Here is a 13,243-nt window from a genome sequence, read left to right as displayed (position 1 = left end):
AATTATGGAACAGCCTGATTGTTAGCCTGATCCCAAGGACAAGAGGGCCAGAGGATTCCATGCAGGGTGCACTTTCCTGTGGAGACACAGGGACCTACAAGGGGATCTGCAGCAGGAGAGGGCAAAGCAGGTTTCTGGGTGCCTGGGAGAACCTTCGAAAGAGTTACCCAGAGGAGCCAAAGAGCAGAAGATGGGACAGTCAGCTCCATGGCTCTGTATCCTATGGCCTTGTTACTGTAGGAACCATCTCTGCTAGGGAGGCAGGTCAGATAGGATAGTGGTCAAGAACGCTAGCTTTGGGGTCAGACTTCTTGAGTTTAAAGACCGAATCTACCATTTACTGCCTAAGTAACCTCGGACAAATTACTGGAACCTCTCCGTGTCCCAGCTTCCTTACCTATTCAATGGGGATAATAATAGTAGCTCTTCATGAGGCCATTGGGAGGGTTAAATCCATTAAGGCATTTAACTTAGAACAGTGCCTGACGTATACTGAGCACTCCCAAACCGTCAGCTGTTATTTACTTGTTTGTGTGCTAGAATGTAAACCTCCTGAGGGTGGGCATCACTTCTCTCTCATTCGCCTCTGTGGTCCCAGTGCCTAGAACAGCACCTGCAGGGCCACCACACTCACCAGCTCCAGGAGCATGCCTCTTGGAGTGTGTGTGGTGGCCCCAAGTGCCTGACAAATAGTAGCCGAGCAACAAATATTTATTGATATTTATCATAATAGGACCAGAACACTCCTTGCGCCTCCACCACGTGTGCACACACACACACACGCGCACACACACACCTCCTGTGCCTGTCTTTCCCTGACAGATGAGAAGGAGGAAAGCATCCTGGGCAGCATCCCTCTCCTGAGCTTCCGGGTAGCAGCGGTGCAGCCCTCGGACAACATCAGCCGGAAACACACGTTTAAGGTCAGCTGGCCTTCCTCTCCCAGGTCAGGCAGGGGAGGGAGGCCTGCTCTTCTAGACCGTGTGGGAGTGGGGAAGGACCAGGAGCCATCTCCCTAAGGAATCCCAAGTGCTGATGGTACAGGAGGGAGTAGGCAATGGACCATACAGCCATCGTGAGGCTAAGGCAGGCTGTGCGAGACCCTCCTCTTCTCCTGGTGGTCCGGTGAGCAATTCTCCCCAGGGTGGGCCAGTAGAGATGTGATTCAGCAGCACCACTGTTCTTCCTGGGGAAGAAATAGTTATGTCCTGAGCCCTTAGACCTTTTGCCAGTGTACTGTCCCTGGGAAGTCCCTCTCTGCAGAGGCAGGATCTGTGCCTGGTAAGGTTCTAAGATCTTTTCTTCCCACCTTGGTCCCAGGAAATTGTTCAAATTTCCCCCAAATTGACTCAAATTGCAATCTTTAGAGAAAATTAGGAGTTGCATTTCATTCCAGTCAAGAGCTGCAAACCTTAGGCAGACGACAGTTGGAGAGAACAAGTACTCAGGAAAATGGGACTCACCTGCTCCATGTCACTCCCTCTGAGCCCCTGGGGGATCCGCCAGTCAAAGACGCGCCTGCAGCTGGCTCATCCTAGGCCAGTGTTTTTCCACATTTAAAAATTCATGACCCATTAAGAACTATAAAAATTCTGTGCCCTTTTTGTATTTTATGTTGCAAAAACCATAGGTTCCTTTATATTTTCCAAATATAAAATTACAATCTCCATCACACACTTTCTTAGTACAAAGCCCTCTCTCGCCTAGTTGAGAACTGCAGCTCAAGACCTTTAAAGCTGGAAGCTCTAGTGTTTAGATAGCAGGACCTGCAGGTCACACTGGGTCACACCAGGTCAGTTTCTGAGCCCCAAGGGCCTCAGAGACTCTGCCTCTTTGTGTCCTAAAGCTCTGGTGTTTAGATAGCAGGACCTGCAGGTCACACCGGGTCACACCAGGTCAGTTTCTGAGCCCCAAGGGCCTCAGAGACTCTGCCTCTTTGTGTCCTTCAGACTCTGGTCACCTGGCCACAGAAAAGATGTGGGCAGTGTTCACAGGTCCTGCTATGGGGAACAAGGAGAGACTTAATTTGGCACATAATTAGTTTCCAGCCTCCCAGGGTCTTGTATGCCAGAGGTGAGAACAGAATGAACAATTAATAAAATTCGGACTCCAGGGAGCCAGGTTCTAGCTGGGGAAATAGGAACAGGCTGTTTAACCAACAAACAGTTCTGCTGTACACAGACGCACACCCACGCCCACATGCAATCAAACAGCCTGTCTCACCCTCCCCACCAGACCTGTGCAGATACACCTAGGCACCCCAGCTTGGAGCTCTGCCAGCAGCAGGCAGAGTGTCTGACAACCATCCATCCTCCTCAAGCCCCAGCCATGGCTTCTGTGGCCACCAGGCCCTCGCCTCCTTCGTTTTCCCCAAGGAGTGCACTGCCTCTTTAAAGCCCAACTCTGAGGCTGTGCTCAGTGGCCCACAAAGGGCTCTGATTGTGGCTATTCAGTGGCCCTTCCCCAGGGAAGGGAGGGGGAGCTGAGACAGAGGAGGACTGTCCTGCTGCAGCCACCAAGTGGAACTCTGGGATGGCTAATAATGAGGAGGCAGGGGCTGTTCCTGCCCAGGCTGCCGCGGGATGCCTTTACCTCTCCCCACTCCGGCCCCTCAGCGGCTCAGGGGGCTTCGCCCCGCTGGGACACCTCCTCAATTCTCTGGCCCCTTTCATAGTTCCAGGCCAGTGCCCCTTCCCGCTCCCCGTCAATAGCCCTGTCTTTTCCCAGGCCCTCTGCCTTCCCCTGTCACAGGCACTTGTTCCTGTGCCTCTGCTCTCTCCTTGTTTCCCGTGGCATGTTTTGTTTCCCAGCGTGACTGTGAGCTCTTCAAGTGCAAGAGCACGTCTTGGCCTCCCTTGTGACGGGTACCCCCAGTGAGCTCTGCACACAGAGGCCGCTCCCTGGACGCTCACTGAATTGATGGATTCATTTACTTCCCAGCGTGACTGTGAGCTCTTCAAGTGCAAGAGCACGTCTTGGCCTCCCTTGTGACGGGTACCCCGAGTGAGCTCTGCACACAGAGGCCGCTCCCTGGACGCTCACTGAATTGATGGATTCATTTACTGCCCGCTCCCACCTACCCTGGACACACCCAGGAGTCCTGCCTATGTCTCTCTCGCCTACAATAACCCTGTGTTCTCCACCCAGAGGGCTTGCTTGGGCCCCTGGTCTCTCTGCCCCCATGCATTTCCCGTACCAGCTGCCTCCCGACAGCCTCACTGGTTTTTCGTCAGCACCTCCCCTGTCTCTCCCACCCCGTCCTGAGCTCTCCCACATGCTGGGCCCTCTGCTGGAGTACCTTACAGTCAGCAGAAGTCCAGAGGCATGAGGCCCACCCCTGCCCCTCGCTGGGTAATGGCTCCTGTTAGAAAGACATTGAGGGCAGGGGAAAGGCGGAGATGAGGTGGGACCAGTTGCAGTCAAGGGAGCCTCGTGAAGGTCAGGCTGGGAAAACATTTGGGGGCTGTGGGTTTGACCTTGCTGCTTACCACAGCCCTGAAGCTTGGTCAGAGGAATCCTAACCCCCCCACCTTCCAATCCCCAGAGACCCAGTACTTAGCACCCAGTGGGTCATAGGCCAGAGTGAGGCTCACATCTGAGACTCTTAATCATGTCTGGATCTCCTCTGTTGAGTGGGATACACTAGGCTACCTACTTTCTCTGGGGAATTGAGGGTCTCACCTGGGGAGTATGCTGAGGTCGCAGAAAGAACATGTCCCATGGCCTCTTTTCCTTGTGGGCTACAAACCTTGAGTCTTACTGGGCAGACCCCTCTGCATTAAACAGATGCATCAGTTAAGACCAGAGCAAAAAGGCAATTTGTCTGCAGTTGCAGAGCTGATCAGGAGCAGAGCTAGTAGTAGTGCTGGGGTTCCCTGACTTACTCTCCACAACCAGCCCAAACTCCCCACTCCCCACCTCTTGACGGGCTGAGCTGGGCATTGCTGGGTGCTGTTGTTCCCTTGGTGACACCGAACAGAGGGGAGAGTCCAGACACCCCCTTCCCTGTGCTCCTCGATGTTTCCTGCCACGTTGTCTTCTGTCTCTCCCTCTGGCGTTTGGTTGACCTGTTCTCTGCTTCTCCTCCTTCTGACCGCATGAGGACCCCTCCTCTGGACAGGAGTTCTCTTCGGGTTCCCGCCCGCTGTGCCTGCTCGCGGCCGCCAACTAGGTAGTGTGCTCCGTCTGTGTGCCCGTGCATGCCCTTGCATGCCCGTGGAAAGGGGCTTGGCTGTCTCTCCTCATGAAAGAGACATGTAGCTTCTCAGTGGTGAAGCCGGGGCTGAGACTGGCATATGCTCAGGGGGTTGTCTCCCCTGACATCGGGTAATTGCCTTTCAAATCAAACATGGAATTTGATGGGAGAGTGGGTGTGGTAATTGTCCCTCCCGCTTGTGATCACCTCAGGTGGGCCAGGTAGGCTTACCTGGCTGTTGGGCTGCCTTGTGTCCAGAGACTAGCCAAGGCAGAAACCCGGATTCCGCTGGAGCTCTTGGAATAGCTGCGGGCCCCCCTCCTCACCTTACATCTGAGCACCATGTGGGGAAAAGAGCTACCGATCCAGAGAGAGGCCTGACTGACTGTCCATTCTGTGGGTCTTGGTGTCCTCTCCCTACAGGTGACCGTGTGCTGGGTGGATGAGGCTGGGGACAGTTCCGCGCACTGCCTCTCCTCACAGGCCGAGCATGCTGGTGTCCGCACCTACTTCTTCAGTGCCGAGAGCCCCGAGGAGCAGGAGGCCTGGATCCAGGCCATGGGGGAGGCTGCCCGAGTGCAGATCCCACCAGCCCAGAAGATAGCGCCCCAAGCTGTGCGCCACAGGTGAGTGCCAGGGAGAGGAGGAGGAAGAGGACTGGAGAAGTGCCCCAGCTCTGCGCCACCACCGAGCCCGGTGAGCCAGGTTGAACCCCTGGAGAGCATGTGAACATCTCCTTGCATCCGAGCAGGAGGCCTGGCCGAGTGGTTTCAGAGCTGAAGTCTCTCTGAGCTGGGGGACATTCTCTTGGGGCCTGACCAGGATCCAAAGGTCAGGGTCATTTGTTCATTTTTGTCAGCTGTGGGTGTTAAGCACAAGCCCGTGGAGGAAGGTGGACTCAGGTTTGAATTACAGCTTGGCCACTCGCCCACAGTGGGACCTGAGTGTAAGTGACTTAAGCTCTCTGAACCTGAGTGTCCTGTCCTTAAGACCAGCAGTTATAATCCTACCTCGCAGGGGTGTTGTGAGAACTACGTAATGTACGGTCAGTGCTCCACATGTAGCAAATACTTGACATGCGGCTGCTCCTGTCGCCCTGTCACCATGGCACCCACTGTCTCATTGTCTGTCTCTCCTCTAACTGGATGTGGAGTCTTGAGTTAGGTGTTAACAGGGATCCAGAAGAAGGAGGTTTTACAGTGTAGGCTTCAAGTCTGTTCACATGTTTTAGAAATATTTACCAAGCAATATTTCAACAAGGATGCTTGAATTTGGGAAGCTATAGGGAGAAAACTGTCACAAGTTTCCATCTTTGCTTCAACCAAGGGGCATTCTTCCAGAAGCTCATTCGTTCATTTCACAGATACTTACTGTAAATAGAAGTGTGTAAGGTACACCGGGTGCTGGATACAAGTGAGGGATGTCTGCTGTGCTCCGCGCCTTGTGGAGCCTAAGTTCTAACAGGAAGTCGGTCCTGGAAGAAAGGACTATTTTGGAGAAAGGAACTTGCTTGTGTTTATATGCCTATGAATTTGGAGGCAGCAACTTCTGTCCCTGGCACCTGCCATGTTTTATGTTACAGCAGTCCTAGGAGGGGAGATATTATAGCCGTTCTGCCAATAAGGAGCCCTAGACTCATGGAAGTTTTAAGTAACTTTCCACAGAAGAGTGAGCTGACCTGTAATGAGCCTTTGTAGCTGGGACATCAAGGACAGATACTGTTGTGAAAGCTCAGTGTAGTGTAAGCCAAGTTTGGGGGGCTGGATCAGGGGTAGACTTCAGAGGAGACCAAAACTAGGCGAGGTTAGTCTTGGCCCCAGCTCAAAGGCTGGGCTCATGGCAGACCAGCAGAAGGGAGTGGAGAGTGACCTGCGAAGAGGACCCAGAAGGCAGGATGAGCTGGGCATGCATAGGCAGGATCTGATTACACTGTGCAGTGATTGCTCAGGCTGGAGCCAGGAGACGAAGCAGTGGCATTTAGGAAGCAGAACTGGAATTCACTGAATCTCAGTTCCATCACTACCTTCCTGCCCATCCTTTTCCACTACTTTTCTCCTTCCCAGTCGACCACCCCCTGCCCAACTCCATGCTGGGCTGGAGTCACTTACAACATCTCCCTTGGCATCCTGCAGCCATGAGAAGCCAGACTCAGAGAACATCCCACCTAGCAAACACCACCACCAGCCATCCCAGAACAACCTCCCCAAGCCTGAGCCAGAGGCCAAGACTCGAGGGGAGGGTGATGGCCGAGGCTGTGAGAAGGCAGAGAGGAGGCCTGAGAGGCCCGAAGTCAAGAAAGAGCCTCTGGTGAAAGCCAATGGCATCCCAGCTGGACCGGAGCCAACCTCAGAGCCAGGCAGTCCTTACCCCGAGGGCCCAAGGGTCCCAGGGGGTGGGGAGCAGCCCGCCCAGCCCAATGGCTGGCAGTACAGCTCCCCTAGCCGGCCAGGGAGCACAGCTTTCCCGCCCCAGGATGGGGAGAGTGGGGGACACCGGCGGAGCTTCCCACCACGTGCTAACCCCGACAAAATCGCCCAGCGCAAGAGCTCCATGAACCAGCTTCAGCAGTGGGTGAACCTGCGCCGGGGGGTGCCCCCGCCTGAGGATCTTCGGAGGTGAGGCCTGGCGGGGGGCCGCGGTGGGGCTGGGATGGTGTTGTGGCTAGGGCATGGCGATGGGGTTGTAACCATGAGGCATCCCCTAGTGGAAACCTTCTGGAAGCCAGGCTCAGTTGGGAAACCAAGACAGTCCCATGGTTCCCAGCTTGCCCAAATCCTTTCCTGCCTGATGGTTCCATCATTAGAATTTGACCATTGCCCCTGATTCTTGCTTTCTCTGCTTCCTTCAGAAGAAGGGACAGAGCACCCCAGGACCTCCCCAAGGGTGTGGGGTAGCCCAGGAAACAGGCAAGTGTAGGGAGGGTCCTTGAAGGTGTCCTGGTCAGACATCATCCATGCTACGGACCCTGCTACAACATCCTTTATTCCAGTGTTTCTACCAACACGGAACTCACTAACCATCAAAGCAACTCACTCTTCCAACAGCTCTAATTGTTTGAAAACCATTATTTATATAAAGTTTTTTTCTAAAAAGAAAAGAAAGGAGCTATTGGTCCTAATATTGCCTCTGTTGATCAATTTATTTCTTTATCCAATGACCGGCTTTCAAATATCTGGAGACATTTATTGTGCCTAACAGTGAGCATGAGGGCAAGTGGGTCTGCCAGTTCCTTCCCTGGGGGCTTGGGCAGCTCCAGGGACTGCAGGCAACAGCCTCAGGGAGCCTGCGGGGTCTGGGAGGAGCTTGCCCTCTAGTGGCCTGAGCTGCAGTTCACCGCTGGCGGTCTGGTGCCTGAGGGCCTCAACAGGGACGAATCCCAGGAACCTACAGATTCCGTCCTTGACAAGATCATACAACCAGGAGGTCATCTTTCTGTCCCTCCTCTGCTGCCCTCCTTCAGGTGCCTGGTACACTTGTGTTCTGTTCACCTTTCTTGGACAGAATCTGATACATTGGTTCACACTGAGCTGGAGATGGCTGATAAGGCTTAAAGTTTCTCCCCAGGAGTATATCATTTTAAAGAGACAAAGATTGAATTGCTCCGAATGGTGTAATTTCCAGCCTCAGCACTGGTTGGGAAAGGGGGCTTTTTTTTTTTTTTTTTTTTTCTTTTTCCGTGTCCAGCAACGGATCGCAACCCTCAGTGTCGCCCCCGCACCGGACCGGGACCGGCAACGGGATCGCAACCCTCGGTGTTGCTCCCGCGCCTCGCTCAGCCAGTGAGCGGGAACCAGTCTGTATGTGGGATCCGAACCCTTGGCGGGAGCGCCATCGCGCTTCCCAAGCGGTGCACTATCCAGTGCGCCACCGGGCCGGCCCAAGGGAAAGGGGGCTTTGAGGACAGCAATTTTTCCCTCATCTCCGGAATAAATCTCAGCCCTGCCTGGGCAGTGGCCGCCTCTGTGTGCTCACAAGGCCGGCCTGGGGCACCGTTCACCTATTCAAGCACCCTGCTCCAGGCTGGAGGACATGGAGGGGAGCTGGGGCACAGGTGAATGGGTGGAGATGCGCTCATTTTGTCTGCCTTCTTTGCAATGTCCTCTCCTTCTCTTTGTCTCTCCAGTCCCTCTAGGTTTTACCCAGTGTCCCGCAGGGTTCCTGAGTATTATGGCCCCTACTCCTCCCAGTACCCTGATGATTACCAGTACTACCCACCAGGTGTGCGGCCGGACAGCATCTGCTCCATGCCTGCCTACGATCGAATCAGCCCTCCCTGGGCCCTGGAGGACAAACGCCACTCCTACCGCAACGGAGGTGGCCCTGCCTACCAGCTGCGCGAGTGGAAGGAGCCCACGGGCTATGGGCGGCAGGATGGCACCGTCTGGATCCCCAGCCCCTCCCGGCAACCAGTCTATTATGATGAATTGGATGCCACCTCCGGCTCCCTGCGCCGCTTGTCCCTGCAGCCCCGTTCCCACTCAGTGCCCCGCTCGCCTAGCCAGGGCTCCTACAGCCACGCCCGCATTTACTCCCCCGTCCGCTCACCTAGTGCCCGTTTCGAACGGCTGCCACCTCGCAGCGAGGACATCTATGCTGACCCCGCAGCCTATGTGATGAGGCGATCCATCAGCTCCCCTAAGGTGAGCCACCAGCCTGCCCCTCGACCCTGAGATCCCCAGAAGCCTAAGACCATCTGCTGAGAAGAATCGGAGATGCAGGGGCATCTGGGCCACAGAGCCCTGAGCTGTGTGTCCATAGGACCAGCGATGCAGCCCAGGGGATCTGCTGGCCCACAGTTCTCTCTCTAGAAGAGCTGCCCTGGGGGGTGGCTTTGCCCCCTGAGTAGGAACTGTGCTGTCTGTGCCCATCCCCAGGAACTGCAGTCTATATAAGAAGACAGAGAAGATTCTGTCTTTTCAAATCTTGAGGACCTGGACAGATCATTGTGAGGGGGGCTGCTGTCCATTTTAGTTTGGAATGTGCTCTGGGACAGGATACAAACATCCCTAACCTTAAACTTCAGTTGGTGGGAGAGCCCACATCCCAGCCAGGCCCTCTCACCTCTGCAATCCCCTTTCTCTTCCAGTATGATTACCTGGGAGACAGGCGGCCAGTCCCTGCAGGACTGTTCCCCTACAACTACCCACCATCCCCCACGGTCCACGATAAGATGGTACGTCCTCTCCTCCCCCCACACCCCACCTCAGGACCTCTCCTCTCTGACTCCAGCCAAACTGGGCAGATGCTGGGGATGTTCTGTGCCTGATGCCCAGCCCATCTGGTTTTTAGTAGCCTCTGGATACCTCCTCCCTCCTGGCCAGGACACCAGCCCCGACACAGAGTTTGGTGCCAATGACCCCTTCCCCTCTGTGACACAGGGCAGAGGAGCAGGGATGAGATCTGGGAGCGTGGAATGTCCTGATCCTCCAGTCCTGAGCGCAGCACGCCTCTCCTGCATGCAGGAGGAGGGGCCTGGACAGGGAGCTTGGGTTATGGGCAGGCTAGAGATCCTCATAACCGGCAAGGTCTAAACTTTTTTCTCCCTAAGCATATTTGCTTCAGGTTTGTCCTTTGCCTGGAATGCCACCTCTGGGAAAAGAGACAAATGGGGTGATTGAGGAAGAGATTTTCCATATTGTGTCTCCCTTTTTTTTCCCCCCTCTCCTTTCTACTTATGTCTCTTCCTGGAATTTGTTCTGAGGATTTTTGCTGCCACCTGGAGAACTAGATGCAGATGGCCTCTTTGGGTGGGTTCGGGAGAACCACTGGGACCCACAGGCAGAATCCGCATCCCTGAAAGCCTGTTGGTGACTGCTCCCCATGAGAGCACCGGGGGCCAGGGTGGAGGAGGCCTGCACAGGCCTGGGGGCTGCCACTCCATCCCCTCTCTCTTATTCTTACCCTGCCAGTGTCCAAACACTGTAGCCTTGACCCATAGCAAATGCACCCCCCAGAAACAACACACTTTTCCAGAAAACTCAGAAGGGGCTGCTAAGAAGTGCTGGCTAGATTTCTTCAGTGGTGCTTACCTCTCCCAGGGAGGACAGGGAAGACCTAGGAGAGATGGCGGAGTTGGGGCCTGGAGCCTGTCCCTCCTGTCTCTGGGAGTGTCCAGTAGAGAGCTACTTTGCCTGCCTGCGTCCTTGTCCCCTCCCTTCCCCAGAACTCAAATGCGAAGCGAGGAGCCTCTCCTTGTCCTTGCCCAGCTAACTCTTAACTGCTTTGCTTCTTTTTTTTATTGTTTTCTTTTGTGTGTTCCTGTTTGTTTGTGTTGCTGTTTGGCCTCTTGGCCTCGGGCTCCGGGTAGGATGAACTTTTAGATCTTCAGTTGCAAAGAAACCTAGAGTATTTGGATCAGCAGGTAGGCAGAGCTGGTGCCCCCTCGCCATCCCACAGCCCTCCATCGCCTCTCCCTCCTCCTCCCTACCTCCCCACCTGCCAGCCCTTTGACTGCCTTTGTTGGTGCAACCAGGACACAACAAAGTGGCTTATGTTTTGGTTTGCTCCTTCACACCCCTTCTCTTCACAGCCCTTTAGGGCAGCTGGGAGTTTCCTGGGGAAAGAAACAGAATAAATGGGCACATGAATAATTAATGCCACTTCATATTTCTCCGGTGTTCAGCCCGGATGGAACTGCCCCCAGGGTGCAGGTGGGACTTTGCATTTTTGCTGGAGAGAGGAGGGAGTAGCAGAGACAAAGGGAGGGAGCTCTGGGCTTGAACCTAAAATGCTAGGGATTTAGTTCAGCCTGAATCTGGGAAATTACCATATCATATTCCACCCGTGGTTGTTAAACTCTGTAACTTGTAAACTGAGGCCTACGGACCTGCCCTAGGATGATTTTTTCAATAATTCAGTATATCTGTTAGTTCCTCTGCAAAGCTCTTGCATACACAAGCTCATGCTTTCCTGAGAATTCAGCACAGTAGACAGAGGCAGTATTATCAACCCAGTTTTACAGACAAGCAAGCCGAAGAGGCGAGGAGTGTCCCCGTGAGATGGAAGCAATTTGCTGCCTGGGCTCCAAGGTCCACGGCGCTAACCCTTAGCTAAGGGGGCTATGATGCTCCCTGGGTTTAGACAGGCTGGTGGTCAGTGTGCTGGGCATTTATATGAGCACATAGGCTTATGTTCAGATCTGTGCTGCAAACCATGGGGGACCTGGAACACTGTTGCGTGGAGGCAGCTGGGTTAGCAGAAATAATAGTAATGTCAGTAATAATAATAGTGGCAGCAGCTTCCGTAATTGGGTGTGTCCATGCCCCATGCTGTTCTAAGCTCTTAACAGACCCCTAACTCATTTAAACTTTATAATAACCCTACCAGGTGGGTGTTGTTATTATCCTCATTTTACAGCTGAGGAGATTAAAGCACAGAGAGGTTAAATCACGTTCCACGGACACAGCCAGCGGACAGCAGAGCTTGGAATGTAACTCTGAGCTTTTGACCCACTTTACAGCATACGTTTTACAAACGTCTCATGTGCAACAAAGCTGGGGTTGAACCTAATCAGGATGACTTCATGCTCTTAAAGTTGCAGAAAGAACCATAACCCGAAATGAGAGGATATAGCTGCACTGTTGGTTCCTCTAGTCACAAGCCACAAGACCCGTCATCCCACTGGGCCTCGATGTCACGATGAGATCATCCTCACAGAAGACCTGGGGCACTAGGTAGCCCTGGTGCCCACAGTTTAGTCAGCAGGGACGGCTCCTCCTTCGAGGACCTTGCATTCCCGTTCCAGAAGCAGCGTATGGTGTCCACACCATGAGCATTCCAGTTCGTGTGGGGACAAGTCCCAGGATGTCAACTCAGAGCAGGGCTGGGAAGAATGGGCTCCTCCCAGTGGGAAACAAAGTCTGCAGTGCTCAGAGCCCTCTGCTTCCACGCTCCCAGGCAGGCTGTCCTCTCTGTGGCCTGGGCGGTTGGCTTTCTACTCTGTCCTCAGTGCCTGGCTGTCCAAGCATTCAGTGCAGAGAGTGCGACCCCTTCCTGGGGGCTTCAGAAACAACTCATCACAGGATCTCCCCTGGATAAAGGCTAATATTCTTAAAAAGCAGTCTTGTGTGATGAGAAGAGTCCAGAACATAGTCAGACTCTGCCACACTAGTTCCAGCTCTGCCATTTACCAGGACTTTTTGCTAGCCAATTAGCTCAGTTGGTTAGAGTGCAGCCTTATAACACTAAGGTCATGGGTTTGGGTCCCCATACCAGTCAGCTGCCCCCCACCCCCCAAAAAAAATTTACCAGGGTTTTTTTTTTTAATCTTGGAAATGTCACTTAGTCTCTCTGGGTCTTTGTTTTCTCAATCATAAGATGGACATTGTAGAACCTGACCGCTCTACCTCACAGAGGCATTGGGAGAATCAAGTGGGAATATATATTAGAGCACTTTGCCAGGCATTAGAGAGGAGTGGTGATCGCTGTTCTTATTATTTTATTGTTTTTCCAAAATTCAGAATTATTAAGTACCACTTACTGTGTCTCAGGCACCAGGTTAGGTGCTTTCTCACAGAATGTCTCTAACATTTTGGAGAGATAGAAGGTAGTGCACAGGATTCCTCCTACAGGTGAGGCCCACATGGGCTGAAAGATCTCCCAAAGCACTGCACAGGTGGGAGTGGGCCAGGAAGAAACCATTCCTGCTTCCCTCCTGTGTTGCTTTATATTCACTCTTTGGGGAAGGAATGAGATCAGTTGGTGCTTGGGAAGAGCCTGGGCCTCGCCGTTGCCCTCTCAAAGTCTCCTGTGTTGGTAGATCTGCCTTGTCCTGCATACACGCACACACATGCTCACCATCCATACACACTATGCACAGGACACAAGCAGCAGACTCAAACACACACACACCATATGCAGTCACACACACATACACGCACACCCCAAACACAATAAATAAAATCTCAAACCCATACACACGTGCCCCAGGAAAATAGGGATAGACTTGAGCTTGGATCCTTACAGAGAATGTGGTTGATGTCCTGCTGACTTTTAACTCTCACAAAGACTCAGTCTCATATGACAAAAGGCTCTTTTGAAAGCTCTTTT

At 53.4% G+C, this 13,243-nt stretch overlaps 1 protein-coding gene across 1 annotated transcript in view; it reads left to right on the top strand.

The window, feature by feature from the left end:
* The window catches only part of PLEKHA6 (pleckstrin homology domain containing, family A member 6), a 60,021-nt gene that overhangs the window by 24,448 nt on the left and 22,330 nt on the right, over positions 1-13,243 (top strand). The window contains 4 exon segments of the mRNA XM_008577357.1: positions 823-923; positions 4,679-4,821; positions 6,328-6,810; positions 8,319-8,835. Of these exon segments, the coding sequence (XP_008575579.1) occupies positions 823-923; positions 4,679-4,821; positions 6,328-6,810; positions 8,319-8,835 (1,244 nt within the window).

The sequence above is a fragment of the Galeopterus variegatus genome, unplaced genomic scaffold, assembly GCF_000696425.1.
Source record: "Galeopterus variegatus unplaced genomic scaffold, G_variegatus-3.0.2 Scaffold1498, whole genome shotgun sequence".
NCBI classification, from domain to species: domain Eukaryota; kingdom Metazoa; phylum Chordata; class Mammalia; order Dermoptera; family Cynocephalidae; genus Galeopterus; species Galeopterus variegatus.
This window is presented reverse-complemented; position numbering and strand designations above follow the sequence as displayed.